The sequence below is a fragment of the Rhyacophila brunnea genome, unplaced genomic scaffold, assembly GCF_057557595.1.
Source record: "Rhyacophila brunnea isolate RB1 unplaced genomic scaffold, BYU_Rbru_1.0 scaffold_23, whole genome shotgun sequence".
Classification (NCBI taxonomy): domain Eukaryota; kingdom Metazoa; phylum Arthropoda; class Insecta; order Trichoptera; family Rhyacophilidae; genus Rhyacophila; species Rhyacophila brunnea.
In genome coordinates this window covers 13,344,411-13,366,762 of record NW_028232893.1, presented here as the reverse complement: position 1 = coordinate 13,366,762, position 22,352 = coordinate 13,344,411, and the positions used below count along the sequence as shown (strand labels likewise).

At 32.7% G+C, this 22,352-nt stretch overlaps 1 protein-coding gene across 1 annotated transcript; it reads left to right on the top strand.

The window, feature by feature from the left end:
• Positions 1–2,353: 2,353 nt before the first annotated feature.
• LOC147069556 (pupal cuticle protein-like) lies at positions 2,354–11,379 on the top strand. Its single transcript, XM_085950314.1, has 2 exons — positions 2,354–2,461; positions 10,043–11,379. Exons 1-2 carry the CDS (start codon positions 2,450–2,452, stop codon positions 11,000–11,002), a joined length of 972 nt encoding a protein of 323 aa, XP_085806440.1. The 5' UTR covers positions 2,354–2,449; the 3' UTR covers positions 11,003–11,379.
• Positions 11,380–22,352: the final 10,973 nt, after the last annotated feature.

The following is a 22,352-nucleotide window of genomic DNA, read 5'->3' as shown; positions in this document are numbered from 1 at the left end:
GCAGTCCGCGATGTGATAGAGGTCACTAAGCAGATGAAATTGCATAGGGCTGGTCATGTTGTGTGGACAAATGACGCCATACAGTGGTACCTAATGGGCAATAAACGCTCACAGGCACGCCCTAAAACCCTTTGTATAGACGAACTCATAAAGTTCGGTGGATGTATGTGGCAGCAAAGAACTACGGACCGAGAAGAGTGGATAGAGCTACGGGAGGTCTTCATCCAGCAGTGGATCGACCCTGGTTGATGATGGTGATGATGATGATATACTATGTATAATTATAGGTACGTAAGGCGATAGAGTAGAGTTAAATTTTTACTTGTTTTTTTATATAAAGTTTAATACAACTTTTCTGTTTTGTCATGTTCTATTTTGTCATGACTTGTTTTGTCATGTCCTGTTTTACCATGTCCTGTTTTGTCATGGAGCCAAGTGAAACAGTGATAGAAAAACCCAAGTTTGAAAAGATCACAGGGTTGTATTCCAATCTTATTGAAAATTGAACCAGGAACACCGGTATAAGAAGCCGACGTCGTATGCATTTAGGGTAGAAAAAAGTGAGATGATAATACACAATATAAGAAATGCGTGTTTTAATATATAGAATATATATTAAAATATATATATATTAGAATATATATTATAATATATAGAATATATAGAATATATACTAAAAAAATATATATTATATTACTGTTTCATGTTTCTTAGTGATTATGTCAGTTTTTGTCTACTTAACCGCCTGTTCTTTTCTTTACTATTTAATATTTTATTCATTGCATAATGTTGTACTTTTACTGTGTATTGTGGTGCATTGGCCAATTGTTCTTATATCATTGTACTCTTGTCTGAATAAATAATTAAATATCAAGTACAAATGAGTACACAGAGTAAGCTTAACAGATTCTATTTCAAGAATTTATAAAACAACACTCACATATCTCCAAACTCACGCAAGTGGAACATATCGGATATTTATCCGAAGTAATTCGGTTAGATATGGTTGTCGTTCTCCCAATTGACATCATAAATTGCAGGTTAGTTTTGCACTTGAGAGCAAACAATTGATTCTTAGTTTATATAATGGACTGATAACTTGGTATTCATTCACATAGCGCCCTAAAATCGTTGAATCTATTGAAATTTCTTATCTAAATAACTTTTACAACCAACTTATCAGGGAACACAGATCAACACTAGCATTGGGAATAGGTATTTTCTCTGTGTAGATACTTTAATTTAGCTCAGACGTAAGTAAGCTGTCTTGTTACGTAAACTGAACATGGTAACGTAATATAATCTGGAATATTTCGATAGATTTAATAAAATATAAAGTTTCATTCAAGCCTACAAACAATCCGGGTATATTGAAAATTATGTATTCACGTGTGACCACATCTTAACATACAATCTGTGATTAAAATAAGCAATAATTGTTTAACATAATAATTATATTATAATCTATAGTTCATTTAGGTACACATACATTAGGAGATAACAGTAGCTGTTAGATAACTTCCCCATTTTAAAGAGATACTAAAAAGTGTGTAGCCACCACGCAGAGCAAAACTTAATAAAAAATTAAATATATAAATACATCATATAAATTTTATTATAAAAAATATTATGGAAGCTTTATTTTCTGTTTTTTGACTATAAAGTGTCTTCAATATTTTTTTTTCATAATAAATACGTGTATCTGTATTATAATCAGTTCATCTATTTGTCAGGAAAGTTCAATGCGTTTGTTAGCAATGTTTTAAATTTAAAACCTCTATATAGTTAATTTTCAGGTTCGTTTACGTCTGAATTGAATACCTACTAATCTCTTCATATTATATTTTCGCGCCTTGATACCTACTAATTTATAATATTTCGTGATGAATTTCGATCTCACATCCCTTCAGGCTATTTGCGATAATGAAGTAGGTGTTATATTATTAATTATCCAGTATTTAATTGGTAGAAATCCATTTCACAAAATGATAATAAATATAAAGTAATTTATCTTAATTGTATAATATAGTCTTGATAATAATATAACAACCTAAATGGCTATCGATTAATAAACCAATCTGTAGAATTTAATTTAATTTATATTTTAATTTTATGAGAAAGTTTTACTAAAAGTGATGCATTCATATTTAGCTGAGAGTTATGGAATACTACCAAGTAAATGGTCATTAAATCAATACAAAGATCACCGATTCGAGTAATCCGATCGATATTATACTGGTTCTCAGGTGTGACATTGGCCCAGCGAACGATTGTCGACCAGTGGTGAAGGTGCGGGTGGCATGAGGTCGAATCCAGCCGCGGTATAAAAGCTCGCCGTCTTACAAACAAAGGCACATACTTCCAAAGACACCGAGTGGCGAGTTCTGTCTGATTCCAGCAGCAAGCGCCTACTAGTTTGTGCAACCCTTTGACGAGAGAAAATCGCAAAATGAACTCAATGGTAAGTCGGAGAGAAGCCATTTTTGTTTTTGTTCGGTTGTCATGGTGATCTACATGACGTGAAGTGCACGTGTTTATCGCAGTTGTAAAACATATCTACCTACTATGAATTTAATGGGAAAACAAAAAAAATACAACCAAACGTCAAAACATTCTAATTCGAATTTGGAAAATTCGTCATGAAATGAAGATAATGGCATATCATTTATTATGTTGTGATATTATCATTTTAAGTGCCACAATAATTGAATCAGTCAAATACGATGTGGATTTTATAGTGTTTCTATAAAATGCAAAGATAAAGCTTCAAGAATGTCAGATAACCATCATAAATAATGAATCAATAAATTCTGGAAATTATAGAGACGTCCTTATTAATTTATTGTGAAAAGTGATAATTTTTCAATTACAAAGAAGGACAAAGAAATTAACTAAAGATTCATTGGCAAGAGTTAAAAAGTTTTTTTGTCTAGGTTCAAGTAATTTAATTTTTGTTTATTATTGTCAATTTTAATAATGATCATCACACATATTATTGTCTATTTTAATATGACATTATCGTTGAATGTGTCTTCAGCTTGAGAGTTAAAGTATATTAAGCCGGTCCTGTGGGTCTATTCTATACTTATCGAACACTAAATTGATAAATAGTATCAAACTTAGGGTAGGTTTGTATCAAAATATTAGCACATATTGTAACAATTACACGAAGCCGGTTTTTATTGTTGCAATAAGTGCGATATTTTAACAGCAGCAAGATAGGTGCTGTTAAAATATAGCACTTATTGCAACAATAAAAACCGGCTTCGTGTAATTGTTACAATAAGTGCTAATATTTTGATACAAACCTACCCTAAGTTTGATAATATTTTTCACTTTATCACTTTAGCGGTCGATAAGCATAGAATTGACCCACTATCGATATTAAATTATGTGTATTAATTATTATATTCTGTGTTTTATTTTAAATAACTAATAATTATTGTATTATTTTGTAAATCTCGTTAAAAATGGTTTCTTTTATCAATGTTAGTTTTTAATTGGAATTATTTTTTAATGATTTAACTACGCGCATGATTATTTATTTCTTTATATTGTCTACAAGTCCATAGTTGAATAATTGATATTTTAACTGAACGAAATAATTAGTTAATGTATTGCAGATATATTGACGGAAACATTGGTTAAAATTAAAAAGATCAATTATTTTGTTCACTGTCAACGTAGATGTGCAGATTGCGTAAAGAGCTTTTTGAAGAGTCACCCAAGTACCCCTTAACTCTGATAATATTATCATTTTTGCCTTAATTTTATTTGTTGTTAACCCGTTATGTTTATTTTCTTCCTGCTTCTTTGGAGTCATGGCGTTACTATGGTGACGTAAGTCAGGATTAGCATTGCGATGATATAAATATTTAAACTTCAATACATTTAATGTAGACATATACAGCTGATAATCTATTGCTGATTGCGTTATTACGAATTATAAAAAAAAATACCCAGTGATTAAATTATTGGAAAAGATATTTATCACATTATAACGATGAAACACGATTGTATACCAACGTAATAAAATTATTATTAATTATCTGGCTTAAAAATTAGTGCAATAATTAATTACACATTTTCTTGAAATACCATCAAAAATATCTTTATATTCCTTCTAGAAGAGCCATACGTAATATACAAAACATACATAGGTTTTTTTTTGAGATTAAAAAGTTCTTAGACGCTGATAATTTTTAAAGAAAATCGATGATTTTTGAGTAATGATACAATGATTATATTTGTCCCGGTTTAATTTCAAGTTTAATTTATAGATCTTATAACATCACCGTATATCCATATAATTATCAAATACCGCATCAAATAATTTTGGACTCATCTTTAAAAAGGTCATAAAAAAATCTGAATTTTTACCCCTTCCTCTCCCTCGAACACCTGGTCATAAAATGTTTTACCTCTCATTCGTTAAAAAAACAAAATCGTTGAGAATGATCAATTTCAGTACCTACATAGAATATTCTCACGGAATACAATATTATTATTCATAGAGTAAATATTTTTTAGGTTTTATAACGTAATATTTTCTACAACCCCCTCTTCCCATCCTCTTTGTCACATTAATTATATTAGATAATTATAGCAGATCCCCCCTTAGGGCGTGACGTCATATAATATTATGGATGATCCTTCATTGTACATTCAACTAGGCTTCTTCTATCTTGCCTTTCCCTACATATTGTACCCACTTATTCAAATTACTCTACGAAGCATATATTTAGGATTACATTAAGATTTATGTCCTGGATTCAAATTATATTAATTGAAAAAATGTAATTAATTATCATCACATTTTCAAGGGAAAGATTTATTAGTGAAGAATATTTTTTATCTCGCGGGAAATTTTAGCGCTTTTGTTGTTTGCTGTAAAAGTTTAAAAATATATGCCATGGAGAAAAGTTCGTACACTTTCCATAGATATTATATTATTATCATATATCGACTTTTATAAATATGTTTGATGGGTAGGTAGTTTTAATTAAAACTGGAATTAAAATTTCTTATAATATAATAAATATATTATAATGTTTAGAAAACGAGTCGTAGTTCAAGCAATAATTTATTATTCATATGTAAATAATTTTGTCCCATTAAAAAACATATTTATTGTGGTATATAAGTCAATAGCGTTTACTTCTAAACGATCAAAATTTAATAGATGATCTTGCAAAAGAATTTTGTGGAAATTCAATAATTAAATCGAAAACTTATTTCAATTCTGATATTGTTACTTTGTACCATATGTAAACATTAACGTTATTAATAATTCATCTTTGGCCTTAAAAAGTCCACCCAATAATTTAAAAAAATAAGATGTGGGTGATTTGACATTGTGGAAAAAAACCGAATGCGAGGGAATAAAACAAGGTTTCAAAATAAAATTAATGGCTGTTCGCAAAGTAATAATCAATCACGTACTTCCTGAATTTTGAATTTAACGGCATCTTATTTATTTCATAATATTATGTGATTTATTCAGTCAAGTATATCTATTACAAAACAACATCAATTATTTTAAATAATTATTCATACATGGCAACTTTTTCCTCACACAAAATTTTCATTTGTCTTCAATTTGATATTATTTCATGTGGCTCTCCAATAATGAGTATTTTAGATAAAATTTGTAAATAGATAGGTACTTTAAAATATTTTAAATGCCGTGTTACATGGGATAAAAAAAATAATGTTGGCAGTGCTGTCAGTCCGATATCTTCAATGCTAACTTCAATTGAATTTTATTCATTTCCACACCTATACAATTATTAGATCTCAAGTAATTGCGATTATATTTTATTTAAATTGCGTAAATCCAGTCTTGTCTACCCTGTGATTATTATATTATTAATTTAAATCGATATTTTGCAGCAGGCCGGCGCGTGTCACATAACCTTGCTTTCATTTCCCGGCATTTTGAATTTTCTAGCCACGCCTGTGCATATAGGACGATCGGAATTAATAATAAATTTATTACAGGCCGAATGTAACTATCTCATGGCCGATGGGAATTCTTTATTGTATTTTTTTTTCATCTGCGGATAAATTCAAATATGGAATCGATACCTGTCATAGACAAATAAATTGATTATTAAGAAGCCCATTGAAATGAGATTAAGTGAGAGAGCTGACGTAATTATTATTTAACAAACAATGACACTAGATCACGTTTATTTAATAATATTTATGACTTCCTAGTTACTTACCACCTATACGACTTATGACATGATATATTAAACAAGACAACAATCATATGTTTGATTATTTTGATAGGTAGCAAAGATTATGCCATTGTTTGACGGTATTCTATCTCATCAAGAGAATGAGATGTTTGATACGTAAATATGTTAATTTTGACGTTGTTATGCAATAATAGAATAATGACTACTATGACAGCTGCCAAATTAATTTGACATCCTCTCTGTATAAATTATCACGGGGATATTGACGGATGGATGGATGGACGGATTGGATAGTGACACCCTCGTCGGGTATATTCATGGCCACTACAAAGGGGAGGTTCTAGCCTGGGGGCCCGGCATGGCGGATCGATCAGCCAAGTGAGATAAACACACATCACAAGATTGCACTAATAGAAAAAAATATCGCCTGCGGCGCTATTTCACTTCGAGCAAGCTGGCATTTAAAATGATGTGATTGGGCGATGCAATGTTTGATTATTGCTTGTCGTTATTCGACGAGAACTCCATAAATCAAGTGGACGTATTAACACAATACGAAAAATATCCTTAATTTTAGATCGTCACACTGTCTTTAACCTTAGCGATAGATAGGGGGGGGGGGGATGCCAAAGATTCTAGTCTGAGGACCCTCTTCGGGATGTGGGGGCCATGGGCATATTACATTATATATTTGTCTTGATTTATCTGTCTATAACGCAGCCGTAACACAGTATAGATATTCTTACAAAATGTAGATTCTTCAATAATAGAAAAGGACATAAAAACTGACAAAATAATGGCACTAAAATGATCATTGTTAAGTATATTAGATTCATTGGATCAAGTTTAATCAGACCTCGAAATGAACCGGAGCGCCGTTCCGGTTCATGAAATCCACGAGGTTATCGCTTCGTCTCGTGAAACCGAGTTTACCGTCTGATATAGGAAGGCCATATTATAACAAGAAAGTCTTACACGCTCATTTTTATAAAATATAAATGATATTAGAAAAATATGTTCATATTTTCGAAAAATTGTCGAGTGCTCCGGTTCGTAAAAAAAATCCAATTGGAGCGTTGAGTTTAATAATATATTATAATATTTTGAAGTACAGATAATCTTTATGGAATATCGTCATCAGTCTGGGTTGGGATTACTCATACTGTATGAAAGTTTCCCAATATTGTTCATTCTACTGTCTTGGTCCCTACGTAGCCACGTACATTCATCGATCCAACGAGTTTAAGGGCTGGCCTTCCACCCAAAAGCTCTGGGTTCGATCCCAGTGAGGACACAATATTTATGTGTTTTTTCAAAGACTGGGTGCTTTTGAAATTACTAACAACCACCTCGTACGAGAAAGCAACGACATGATTATTAATAATTAAAAAAATAAAAACGGGTTTAAGGGCATCTCTGCAGTCGTTTAGTGCTCCTTGGGTACCACTATAATAATATTATGATTGTATTTGTCCAGCGGTTGTCCAATCGTCGGCCTCGGCGACTCTTGTTTGATGACTTAATAATATAGTAATATATGAATGGATATAAATAAACAATCATGCTAATATAATATAAGTGCATATATTATTATAACTATTATACTCACAATATAAAAAATGGGTCATAATTATTACCCGCATGACAGTCCAATATGGGCTTTGGCTACCTTTAGAAAACGTTTTCTGTCTGATTTTTTGGCTTAGTCTCAAAGATCCTGCGTCTCTTTTTCTTTTCCTGTCTATTGAATACGAGCCTCTTGGGTGGTTGGGTGTCTTCTATTCTGGCTTGCCCAATGGAGTCACCTCACTCTCACGAGTCTCACGTGTAAGACGACATAAACGTTACTGCTCTATAAACATACCGCATGAGCGGGATGCTTGATAGTTTTGACAGAACATAATATTATGACGTATTAGAGCGACGCCGAGTGAGAGATAACGATGCGATAGGCTTTATGTAAGTAAGAGCATTCGGTAATAATAACGGTAAAATAATTTAATTTACCCTCTGTAATTCGTGCGTAGTAGAAGAAATTGAAATCTGCGCAAGTTCAAGGTTAAGGTTTTCTACTAAAGCGTATAGTTCGTGGTTGTACAGCAATTTCACTGTCTGTTTTCTTATCAATTTGACTCTTTTGAGTTATACGTATACTTATAAATTATACGTTTTACCACTCCTAATCTCCGGACTCCTTCTTCATTAAGCATTTGTCACGTGTTTTTGAATGAGCATAATGGATAAGTAAATTTGAATTCCAATTTCCATTATGTAGCCAATCAGATACATTACAATTTTTATTCATAAAATAGTATAGGCATTATTTAAAAAAAAAATACATATTGACAAATATAATATGAATAATGAATATATAATCAAACCCGAGGACCATGGCTTTAGAAGCGGACGTTGTGTTACTATTTCACCTTCAAAAGTGGTTAACATGCAATATAATATTTTGTTATCATGCAATATAATTATGGTGGGACAATTTAATCATGATCATGCGCAGATGTGATGTATTTTACTGCGCATGAATTAAATATTATCGCGAATTTGTTACTACTATGGTTTCTATTCCCGAATTTACTTACATCAAGCCAATTGGATCACTTTCTTTCCCTCGGCGCCGCTCAGAATATGACTTATTTTTTGTCAAAACTATCGAATGTCATGTTAATGTTTATAGTTTTTGAATAAGTTTGTGGTGTAATTATCCGGATATGAAAGTTTGTATTAGACTGCATTGAAATAAATTAGAAATAATATACGGCCACGAGTAAGGAATCATTTTTTTAGTGAAAATAAATTCTAGTATCTATCGATACTAAGTATCAATATTATTTCTTTCAATAACACATAACACATCTCTAGCCACAAGATATATCACCTACCAACTTACAAAAAAAAAAAGTTGTAGAAAAAATGTCATTAAAGTAACTGGATGGTTTTTTTCATAAAGAAGTTGTACACCTCGCTTTCGATTCATTTTTTTTTTTGTAACCTGTCAAGTGACTTGTACTTTTTTTTGAAATTGGACAAGCTTTTGAGTCGGTGGTATTGATCTTAAAAAATAGTCCAAGGTTGTGTGAAGGCGGTTCTAGAATAATTTTAAGGCGTGCATTTCAAATTAGATTGAATTATTTGATTACTTCAATTGCCCACTGTCATTTGTGTGTTATAGTCTATGGAATGACAGACATTTTTTCATACGTAACACTCAGATTACCTATTAATTCTGTGTTATTTTATTTACGTATAAATATTAAATAATGTTGTTTTGTAGAGAATTAGATAAATAATAAATATAACCAATACATGGGATAAATAATAATATATTCTTTGAAATTTACTAGTACAGACAAAAAGTCCGGATAGGGTTTCTAAGTAAAGACAATTTTCGATACTAAATCTGAACATATTATTATAAAACTATTTGGATGGGATTCTATTATGTTACAAATTGATCCGCTAGAAATGATGTTATTTGGTTGAAGGTGGAGAGCTAAGTGGAAATATGGGATGACAGATAAAACTTTATTTCCATAATGAACATTTATACAATTACAGGAAGGATATGGACACATCAAAAGCTAAAAACGGATATATTAAATATGCTAGATTAGTTTACAATGAAGGGCCAACATTTATGGCTAACAGACGGAAATTGTGACTGATAATTGTAATATGTCACTACAAAGTTTAGTCATCTATCCCCGAATTATTATTGGTATTTTTTGTCTATACTGTGCCTTAAATTGTCTAATTTATAGCTGTTTAGGAGTGCGTGGTATTAATGTTTATGTACGTAATTAACATATTTTTTATTGTCGTTACAGATCGTATTCCTTGCCGTCGCGGTGTTCGCCGCCCCAGCTTTGGCCGCGTGGGGACCCCCCAACGGTGGATATGCGCAACAGATAGTCCCAGCCAACATCGCCCTCAGCGCTGACGGACACAACATCCTCGATACCCCCGAAGTAGCTCAAGCTCGCGCAGCCCACTTCGCCGCCGTCTCCCAAGCCCAAACCGCCGCTGCCACCCAGAACGGAAACGACGACGGATCATACGACAAGCGTTGGGAACAGGAAAGCGAATACCAAGGTGCTCCCCAATGGAACGCTGCCCCAGCACAAAACCAATGGAATGCCGCCCCTGCCCAACAGTGGAACGCCGCTCCTGCCCAACAGTGGAATGCCGCCCCTGCCCAACAGTGGAATGCCGCCCCAGCTCAAAACCAATACAACGCTGAGCCAGCTACCAAAAGATGGAACGGTCCCCCTGCCAACATCGCTCTCTCCGCTGACGGTCAACGCGTTCTCGACACTCCTGAAGTAGCACAAGCCAGAGCTGCCCATCTCGCCGCTTACGCCAACTTACAATCAGCTGCCCCTGCCGCCCCCGCTCAACAGTGGAACGCCGCCCCTGCCCAACAATGGAATGCCGCCCCTGCTCAACACCAATGGAATGCCGCCCCTGCCCAGCAATACAGCGGTGCACCAGCCCAACAGCAATGGAATGCCGCCCCCGCTCAGCAATACAGCGCTGCCCCAGCCCAGCAATGGAATGCCGCCCCTGTCCACGCTCAGCCCGCCCCCGTCTGGCAAGGAGCCCCATCTTGGCAGTCTGCCCCAGCTCAAAACAAATGGGCCAACGCACCTTCCCAGATCCATCTCTCCCAAGACGGACAAAACATTTTGGACACCGCTGAAGTAGCTCAAGCTAGAGCCGCTCATTTGGCCGCCCATGCCGCCGCTGCCGCCGCCGCCCCCGCTCCTTCCCACGGAAACCGTTATTAAGCTCCTCAGCAACATTCCTGCCAACGACCCTATTAGCCACAATGTGATAAGTAGATTAGACTATTGAATGCGAGGTAACCCTCGAACGGTGTGACCCGAGCGGGGGGAGGTCTGCTCCGACCCCCGCCTCCTGTCGGTCGGCCGGGGTCGCGCGCTAGTCCGCGAGGATCGCCTCCCACTTTTGTATTATACTATTTACCATCTCTTAATGTATTGTATTATATTATTTGATCACTATATAATATTTAAATATTATTTTATTCCTTATTATTTTTGTGTTTGATGTGATGTCTCTCTTTTGTATGATTTATTTTTATTTTCTTTTGTGTTGATTTTTTTTAATTTAAAAATTAAAAAAGATATGGAAAGTATGTCAATTAAAGCATTTTTTTTCAATGAAATATGTATTTTTATTTTAACTTATAAACATAATAAGCTTATTATGTTACTATTGTGAATACTTGAATATACTTCAACCGCTTCTACATTAGGGCCCATCAGGTCTATTCCAACTACGTAACACCATAACACTTAATAATACCAATACATGTTGTGCTTTTGGGAGAGATCGTGCGGTGTCGCGCTTGCGCAGAACGCTATCAATTGTTAACATCACAATAGCATAGCTCGAACGGTTATCTAATATCCATACAGCTGTTAAAAGTGTTATCTATTTCAAACTAAACGCATAGAATACATCATAGCATCTTTATCATAATTTTGGAGCTCACTTTTATGTAGAAATATGCCAGGAGATGCGCTATAACTGTGAAAAATGAAGAATTTCGGATTTTCTTCGGAGTAAAGTCTAAACAACTTGTAGAATTTTTAGGAAAGTTGGATAATATGTCATTATAATGACATATCTTTATCATCTCAAAAATTAACATTTTTTACGAGTATATTATCATTAGAAGAAAAAGGTTGTATTAAAATTCATTTTTTTAAACATAATATCATAACATACATCCGTACCTACTCAGTGAACTTATTAAAAAATTTAAGAAAAATTTAAAAATTTAAGAAAAAGAATATATTATCAGCATCCGAAGCGATTTGGTTGAACAGAGTTATTGCCCTCCCAATCGGCATCACCAATGACAAGTTAGTTTTCCATCGTGAGAGAACACAAAACAGTTGCTCCCGATTTCTAAGATAGTTGTAAGGGGCACACAGGTCAATGCTACCAAGAATACACTTTTTAAATACTTACTAGACACCAAATCACTGAGACCTCCAACCTGGCCTCGGTCGGTCGCGAAGCCGCCGAAGCCAGGTTCCATTTAACTGAAAAATCATGCTAAACTACAGATAGCTACAACATATAAAGGGGATAGGCCATAAATATCGCCTAGGTGGCCCAAAAAATATAGCACATACCCTAAGTAAGTAAGTAGCTACCAAGAATGGCAGAGTTCTCATTTAGACCGCGTATAAGTCGGAAAAAATACGTAGCCAAATATAGATATGTTCTAGCATTTAAACTACAGTATGAAAGCATACTCAAGAGAAAGCCATATGATTAAAGTTTCGGATAGTATCCATATAACACTATAACCTCAAGTAAAAGATTCTCAAAATTTTCTTTTGAACTCGCTCCACCATAATGTCATCGTTTGAAATTGAGAATAATTCCAGATTTTGGTACTTTTGTCAATACGCGCATTAAATCTTTAATTTTATTAAAAAAATACATTGCATATAAGTATATTATAAAAGTAAAATGTATTTGGCGAACTATTTATTGGACTTTGCAATTGACTAGTTATCTAGGAGAAATTGTAGTATTTTACGATTTGTAGAATTAGACATGATAAATTTAATGTTTTTTGATGGTTATTTTATTTTTATCTTAAGGTTTATTTTCTCTATTCCGTAAATACATAAATAGTTAGTGAACTAGATTAGAAACTTTAAAAATTATGATTCATTTATAAACTCTATTATAAAATTTACCAAATATATTTTACCATTTATGATATTGTTAAAATTTAAGGTAAAGTGCACTTGGGTGACAAAAGCTTTTCCCTTTCATTTCGGTACACATTTTAGACATTACCAGAGGATGTAGTTTGCAATTTATGTATCTTGTAATTTTTCTTTACATTGACAAAATATAATATATAGGCCAATGTGACGGTGCTTTCCAGCAAAGTAACCATCAAGAATTTACTGGTGAGGGTCAAAGTGGTAATCTCCATTTGCCACGCCTTTGTCCGAGGCACCCCACTTTCTGTGCACAGTTTCGATCGCAACATCCAGTGTCATCATCCATTATTACTAGGATAGCGCCCAGTTTTGTCATTAATAAAGTAGTAGACTTTAGTAGACTTTAGGGTATATGGTTCTCTGATACTAGCTTAAATATAATACTCGACACAAATAATGCACCTAAATAATAGAGTGGGTCACAACCATAGTAAGACAAGTCCTTTCTAGTTATTTTTGAGTTAGCTATGTTCAAACACAATATTTAAGTATTTCTGATTCTGATGTATGATTGCAATTCTGAAGTGTTATTTTGAGTACATTTAAGTTGTTATGTAAGGGAAATCATACCCTTAAGAAATACTCAAATATTATGTTTGAACCTAGCTTACTCAAAAATAACCAGAATGGACTTGGTTCACTATGCTTGTGAACCACTCAATATTATCGTATCCGGAAATTTGTACGTAAACAGTTCACCGCAGGACACTTATTCGTGCGCCGCAGTACGTGAAACATGAGTTCGTGTAACATTTAATCAAATGACGAGTTATTCGTTGAACATTTCATCGTGGAATACATTTGTACGTATGCTACAACATGTGGACATGTCTTTACTAGGTTAGATTAGGTTAGGGTTAAACTAATTGGAACAGTACTATTTGCAAACTATCGCCGCATTTTGTAAGATACGTATTCCACGGTGAAATCTTCAACGAAGAACTCGTCATTTGATAAAATGTTATACGAACTTTACTCATGTTTCACGTACTGCAGTGCACAAATAAGTGTCCCACGTTAAACTGCATACGTACAACTTACACGTAACCCAATATTATAATAATATTATTATATAAACCATCACAGGATATCCCTAGAAGTCTAGGACGATTTGGCGCCGGGACTACTGAACGCCACGCAATTCGAAATTAAATAGACGTTAGGTACTTATAGGTACATAAAAAATATATTTAATATTATTATTTACATTTAAATTATTATATTATGATTTAATAGTTGGTAAGAATTTAAATATGCACACGTAAATATTGATTTATTCGTGCATATGTTTAAGTTCCAACGAATAAAGAGTTTTTTTTATATAAAGCCTTAGGCATGGTAATTCTCAATCCGCAATAAAAAAACATTATTTTAAGATTAAAATGAATTAAAACTACTAAGTAGTAGATAGAAACTGATTAAAATTCCTCGTCTACGTTTTCTATACGTGTCTACGACAGTGCGGCGTCCAATTGTCCTGGCGTCTAGTTGTCCCATTCCCCCCTAGAAAAGTTGAAATGGGATAAGTTCATCCTACCTTCCCCACGTTTGGTGCCTTGGTTTGTAGTCTCATTTGATGAGAAATGAGCTTAAGCTGATACTGAGGCTAAGAACACAACACTCAATGAGTAAAAGATTTGATGTCCTAATGGAAATAAGCGATTCGCAGCTCTGCGATAAATGTGATGTTTTGGAGGATTTTATACATTATAGCAGTACAATGCCCTAAATATGAACGACGCCGAGTACAGCTGCGAATTACGGACATCTTTGAGAATGTCAATGAATTGAAAGGTGCCCTCGCATTGGGTAGCATGGAAGAGCTTGGTAGAATTGTGAAATTCTTAAACATAATAGGAGGGAAGGCCTGAGCATCGGATCCTCTTCCAGATGGGAAGAGGCAATATGCCAGCGAGTGGCAGTCAAAACTTTAGTAAAATCATAAAAAAAGACCATTTTTATTGTAGTACACTCACTAGGTCGCTACAAGGGCTGCCTTAAGGGCGGACGTGCTCAGCGTGGGCCAAATGGAGCTTTTTTCTATTTTCAAAGCATGATCCTGGACATACCTTAAACGTTGTTGATAATCTATTTATATAATTTTGAAGCCTTATTATCCATTATATTTATTTTAAACATTTGATGACTGCATAAAGTATTTTTATTACATAAAATAGTATTATTTTAAACCTCTCGTTCTAATGTTTCAGAATATAGTCATATTTCAGTACATAAATGTGCAGTGGTGTTAAGATTTTTTACATTTATTAATTTTTAAACGGATTTATAAAACCATCAGTATAATTTATATTGACATTATTATAGTGAAATATTTACGATAAAAAGTTATATTGATAATCTCTGGGATCCCAAATTTGACAAGAATTAGGCATTTTATTATTCAAAAAATGGGCAAGATTAACACATTTGAAGGTAATTCTAAAGATACTAATTATAAGCTATGTGTTTGACCATTCAAATGTGATAAACATCCTACGAATAATGATTGCTTTATAATAATTATTGACCTAAGAATTAGGTAATGTTTTTTTGAAATACGCCATTTCTTTTGGCATTCCCCAGTGGTTAAGCTACAACATATGGCCGTAGCCATAAATTGACAAACTATAATTGAAGTAGGGAGTAAAATGATGTTAACGCGCGTGTTTGAACATGTACCTAACCGATTTTTTTTTAAATGGTACGTAAAAGTCGTACAGAAAAGACTTTTATTACGAATTCGTAGTTTTAATGTTTTTTTTAATAATTATTTAAAAAAAGATCGATTTTCATTTACAACTTGAAATCTTTTATATTTATATCTATTTTTTATTTAATTTCTAAAATAAAAAGGATTTTAAGTTATGCAAATTTATATTTTTATATGAAAAGAGAATTAACCGTGTTCATTGTTAGTGTCCTGACGACCTAAAAATATGTCGAAAGTTATCAGTAGATAAATAATGTACCTACCTATTTACTTAACATATGGATAATACTTCAAGGCGTGAGAATTAGATATTTTAAACTAATAAATGGGTTCCACTGAGTTAGTGTGAATTATTACCTTCTCACTACCTACTGATTATAATATTATTATGTCAAGAAGACGATAACGCCAATAAGTTTCAAAATAAGGAATATTTAAAAAAAGTTTATAGATCCAGTTTATGTACATATATATACTGTCACCATTTTAAAATTTTGATGTATTATTTCGGTCTAACTAACAAAATGTTTGACGATGGAGGAGTTGCTAGCCACCTGATCGTAAAAATCTTTACCTGCAGGGATATTCTAATATAGGTATCACTTAATTCAGAAATAAGTCGGCTTTGCTCCAAAATCAATAATATAGAGACACATATTATAATATTATGTCGAATTCAGGCAGTTAATTATCCCGGGAAGTTAACTGTCAGGTGTGATATTTTTAACAGGGCCGCTCATGAGTACGTTAACCACAAGCTGTCAAATGTCGTTGAGTAGCACAGTTAACACGTTATACTTGATTCCAAATGCATCCAATTAGAATCTCCAATTTGATAAAAAAAGTCGAATTGGAGATTCTAATCGGCTGCATTTGGAATCAAGTAAGACGCAGGGATGTTAATAATTATTGTCGATAACCGCCTTGTTGATGGAATTGGTATCCATATATATCGTATATATATGATATCCGTGTTATTTTGGAGTAAAAAAATTGCGGGAACGTGTTACCTATTTAGAATAGTCCTGCTACCCTCAACATTATTTCATGACAGTCGAGACGGAACCGGTAGTAAACGCGTGATATTTTAAAATCTGCTCGGAACGTAAATTCATATTTTTAAACAAATGGAATCAATTAATTTTGCTACTGGGCGGTAATAGCGCCTGTACACGTGCATGGAATTACTGTCGGTAATCGTGATTATTTAAAACTATCTTGACAATAATTATTTACACGTAAAAGTGCTGACTGTCTCTCCAATCTCATTCTTCAAGAGTAAGCGACACGCGATGTTGTCATTTTATAGTACTATTTTGACAAGACGTATTGAAAATCAGTTAACCTCAAATGAGTAGTTCGCTTTTTCACCGGCAGGTTCGCAAAGATCGTTCTACTGGGCAGCCGCAGATTTTACTTGCGCGGAAAAGCACAATTTGGAAGCTTCCAAACTTGTTTGATTTATGCACGCAATCTTGCCACCTGCAGGATAATACATGTTTCCCCATACATTTTCTTTCTGTGCACAGTAAATCTATGCACGTGTAAACGGGGTATTATGCTATTACTTATCTGCGCCTGCGCAGTAGAACGATGATGGCGAACCTGCCGATAAAAAAAACGAACTACTCATTTGAGGTTAAGCGATATTCAATACGTTCGGTCAAATAGTACTAATAGTAGTATAAAAATGACAACATCGCATCTCGCTTGCTCTTGAAGAATGAGATTGGAAAGACAGTCAGCACTTTTAAGTGTAAACGGTTATTGTCACGATATTTTAAAATAAGCACTATTGCCGACAGTCATTCCATGCACGAGTACAGCCGCTATACGTATTATGTAACAGTAGTTAAAATTATAACTTCTTTATTTAAAATAATAAAAACAAAAACCACGTGCTATTGAGCTAACCCCAAGTCATTAGAATACAATACTCTTAGTCGTATGTGTGTGCAGTAAGAAAGGAATAAGTAAATTAATATAATCGGTATTTATACCACTGCAATTTCAATATTTACTACCTACGATAAAAGATTTCATAAAATAAAAGAATTTGCACCATGACAATGGTACCTTTTCGTAATAATATAAATGATGATGTTGCTTAACAAAGAAAATGTGAGCTATTATTATTGTAAAACATTTGATATTTAACGATGCTAATAAATTTCGTTTGTTCTGGAGATGTCACTTTGGGTTACCGTACTAGATTGATAATATTACAGTAGGTAAAAGAAAAATTAATATTGTTACATAAATAAGTCTAATAAGGTTTCATCATTGTTATTTGCTATTTGTTTTATCTTTAAAATAATCAAAGAGGCATCAAAACATTATAATTATAATCATAGTATTATTTCTATACAATTTCTATACATGTTATAATACTATCTTGATCTTGCCCCTTACTTTCATATCTCTTTCTCACAATTATTGAGTATGTCTCTCTTTGTCACATATAATTTTAGATCTATATCTTTTGTTAGTGATGGAATGTGACGCTCTGTTTGCAATGTACATTTATAATTATTTATGACAGGTAAATAAAATCTGACGGATATCTATCAATTATATGTATTTATTAGATAATGTCGGCGATTTTGAATATAATAACATTTTAATTAGATGCAACATTGATGATTCTAGAAATAGCCGAAATATGAAAATGACTAATTGCATATTAACTTAAATATTTGCAGTTTATCGGACTGGGTGAGCTTAAGGTGAAATCACAGTAAGGGGAGTGTTAAATTCAGTTTAGTTATTTACGACACGTTTTGTTTTTTAAATCTTACAAAAAAATCAATTAATTCAACTCGATCATTTGGCTCCGTATTCCTTTCATTAGATCATTTAATAGTATCTAACCACAAAAAATACCAGATGACGGTGCCACCGGTTAAAATTTTTGGATGTGGCTTAGTTTTTCATCTCACGACCCGATTAGAATAAACGATTCCGTTGTTTTTAGAATTCGCGTTGACCTATATCTTTTCTTTCACCTAACCCAATTCAAGACGTCTTCTCCCAGTCTCGCTCTCATCGAAACGTCATTCACGTATGTTTCTTTCTAGACAAAATCTATATAAGGTAATTACTAGGGAGCGGATTTATATGAAACAAAAAACATGATTATATGCATGCATATAAATGCACTTAAAATCATTAAAATATGCATTAAAGCCAAAGAAATATGCAGTTAAAAATTTATATTTTTATGGAAAAAAAATTAAATACACCCAATATTTCTGATAAAAAATCGAGTAACAAATTAATAATCTCAATCAATATAATACAAAAACAAAAAAACACAAATAATAAAAAAGTTAATAAAGTTATTCAATTACAATTTTAAAAATAGTTTGTTTACAAGTACAAATAATTGAATAAGATATGCAATGTAAACTATACAAAACTGTAAAAAACGAAAACAACACATTTAACTATTCCTAAATACTATTATTTGCTGTTTTTTTTGTCCGAAAAATAGTTATACTTAATATTTTTTTCAATATTGTGCTCTGGCATTAAAATTTTCCGGATATATTCTGTCAGTATTTTGTTCATATGCAGAAAACGACCTCTCAACGTCCACAGAGATTAATCCACAGCTCGGGGATGCCGTTAAAAATGCAAGTGCATCTAAACTATCTACCTACCTAATTTAGTAATATTTCGATAAAATAATAAAAAAAAACTAAAATTATAAATGCAAAAGCCCTAAAATATGCACTAGTGTCTCAAATATGCTCTAACGTCTCAAATATGCATTTATATGCACAATAAAATTTTATTTTTGGATTCTGCGTTTTTTAAAACGGATTTCTGTGCAACTCAAATAACTGTGCATACACCCTAACAAAACATGCACTAGTATATAAATCCGGGCCCTAGTAATTACCACTAGCTGTACATCACATTTGGTGGATTGAACTAAACTTGCTTATTAGGAATGCAATAAAAGTTAATATCAAAATTAAGAGGTTGATTTCACACCTAAAAAGTTGAATATCGGTAGCAATATATTGTGTTGTGTTTTGGTTTCTCAAACTTTCTGGTCCACTTATTGTCTGCTATGTGAAGGGTCAGTGGTTTACCTGCGATGCGCATCAATCAGCGCTTCTGAAACTTAAGAACAATGCATTAAGTATTTAACAATGTAGAATAATTATTGGATAAACATGTTTTCAATTGTTTTATGGTTACAATACTGAAACAATCAATTTATACGTATCGCCGTTTTAAAATGAAGTAATAAAACAAACTTATTGATTAATTTAATAAAACGCATTTTTTTGTACTTATTCCACTATTTTCACTTTGAGGTGGACAAAAAAGGCTCAAATTTATTAAATAAAAAAGTGGAATAAGTACATTTTTTTTGCGTTTTATTAAATTAATCAATAACACAATGCAGTTCCACAATAAATACAGTTAACACAATAAAAGAAAATAAAACAAACTAAAAAAATGTGTTATAAAGATGAAAGCCATAGTTTTTAAAATTATTGTAATTAAGTCTTTCAATATATTTATTTTTATTGTTTTTAGATTAATTAATTATAATACCTAGTTCACATGTTTCGTAATTCTGTCAATACAATGGATGTCCCAATAACACTTAATTACAAATTCACTAAAGCATTATTGGCAGTCCATAAGGACGAGATATCTTACATGGGAACTGGAATAGGCGCAGTGTTTGATTGGATTTTGCATCCCCAAAAACATATAATTACGTTCTTACTTACATTTAAATAATTAAAAAAATATGGATCCAATTTATGAAACATCGACGCCATTTTGTTGGGCAGATAAGTTCCAGGAGGCTTCCTTTTTTAAACGTTGGCAGTATGTGTAGAAAGTTTTGAGCTTTCCTAAAAACAGTATATTTTTTTTCTCATTCGTGTGACTATACTTAAGATATCTGGTCAGAGGAGTGTTGGGAAGCCCGAATTGCGACGATTGCATGGCTTATTCCATGATGCATCAGTGATCGCAATCCCAATTTGGAGGAGTGCAGCAGATATTTAGTTATTTTAGTACAAAAGTAATTATTAAAAAAAACAATCGCACCACAGTTTTCGTATCGTTTAAAGCTTCCAAGCAATTGGCAAATTCTTACCATATAAAAGGTGTGATGCTACCCATGAGAATGCATATTCAATCAATCCATCGAAGTATATTTAACATTTGTATTGGAATACAGTTATAAATATTAAAAGAAAATTGTGGCAAACATTCAATTAACATGAAGGTAAGTTATAATATTATTACTAGTAATTAATTTTTATTAAAGACACCTCTAAATAATTACAAGATAAAAAGAAATTTTTATATACCACGTTTTTAAATTTTCTGTCGAATCATATAAATTTGACAATTCTATGTTTTAATAGAAACTGATTATTGTACTTGATAGAAATACTGAATAAATATATAATACTGAAATGTCATTTGGACATTTCATATGGATTTCCATAGTAACGCACGTATATAATAATAATTTAGTTGCTAAGACCCCCTTAGCAACCAACAATAATAACTTTCCATACAAAAGAGAATTAACTGAAAATGAATTCAATTCTGCTTAAAAATGCATTGTCGTCGTATTCTGATATATTCTAAAAGTTTCAAATGTCTAGCTAGTCGGGCAGTTAGTTAAAAATCTTCAATCGCCCAATACAAATCTTGGACAATCAAGAAAAAATATGTACTGGACACACAGGACATAATCTGTACCGGACAAACAAGAATATGAGCTAATGAAAACGTGGTAAAATAGTGTACATCAAAGTTTAAATTGTGTTAAATACCTATTATTAATATTAAAATAATTGTAAAATATTTTACTCTGTAAAAATTACTATATGCTATTATTATTTTTAGTCGAATGGCATTTTTATTTTATTTCAATTTTCATACAATATTTACAGTGTTGTTTAAGACCACTCCTAGTCAGGTTTCATCTTTACAAGACCTCTGGATGTATTATTTGATGATTTTGATGTTGTTAACTATGTGAATCATTACGAAAATCGGATTCATTTTTACAAAATGTCTCAATTTGAAACTGTCGTAAAGACGAAACCGGTCATGGAATGATTTTAAGATTATTATAGCAATAGCAGTAAAATGAAAAAAAAATAATAGTAAGATTAGCGGATCTATTCTATACTCACCGACCGCTAAAGTGATAAATATTATCAAACTTAGGGTAGGTTTGTATTAGAATTGTTGTAATAAGTGCTATATTTTAACAGCAGCAAGGAGGTGCTGTAAAAAATAGCACTTATTGCGACAATCACAACCAACTTATTGTAATTGTTATAATACGTGCTAATGCTTTGATACAAACCTACCCTAATGTCTGATAATATTTATCACGTTAGTGGTCGATAAGTATAGAATAGACCCATAGGTACAGTAATAACGTGGTGTATATTAAAATAACCCCGATAAGTTCACGTTTAAAATGATTTTCAACTTAATCAATTTCAAACAATATGTATCTACCTACTTAGTTATTTAATGCATTATTACAATACAAATCTGTTAATACAAGCCTCCACTCTCTGGAGGCCCATATGATCCTATTAGGATCGGACATGGTCACAAAAAAAGAAGACTTACAATCCCCGCCGCTTA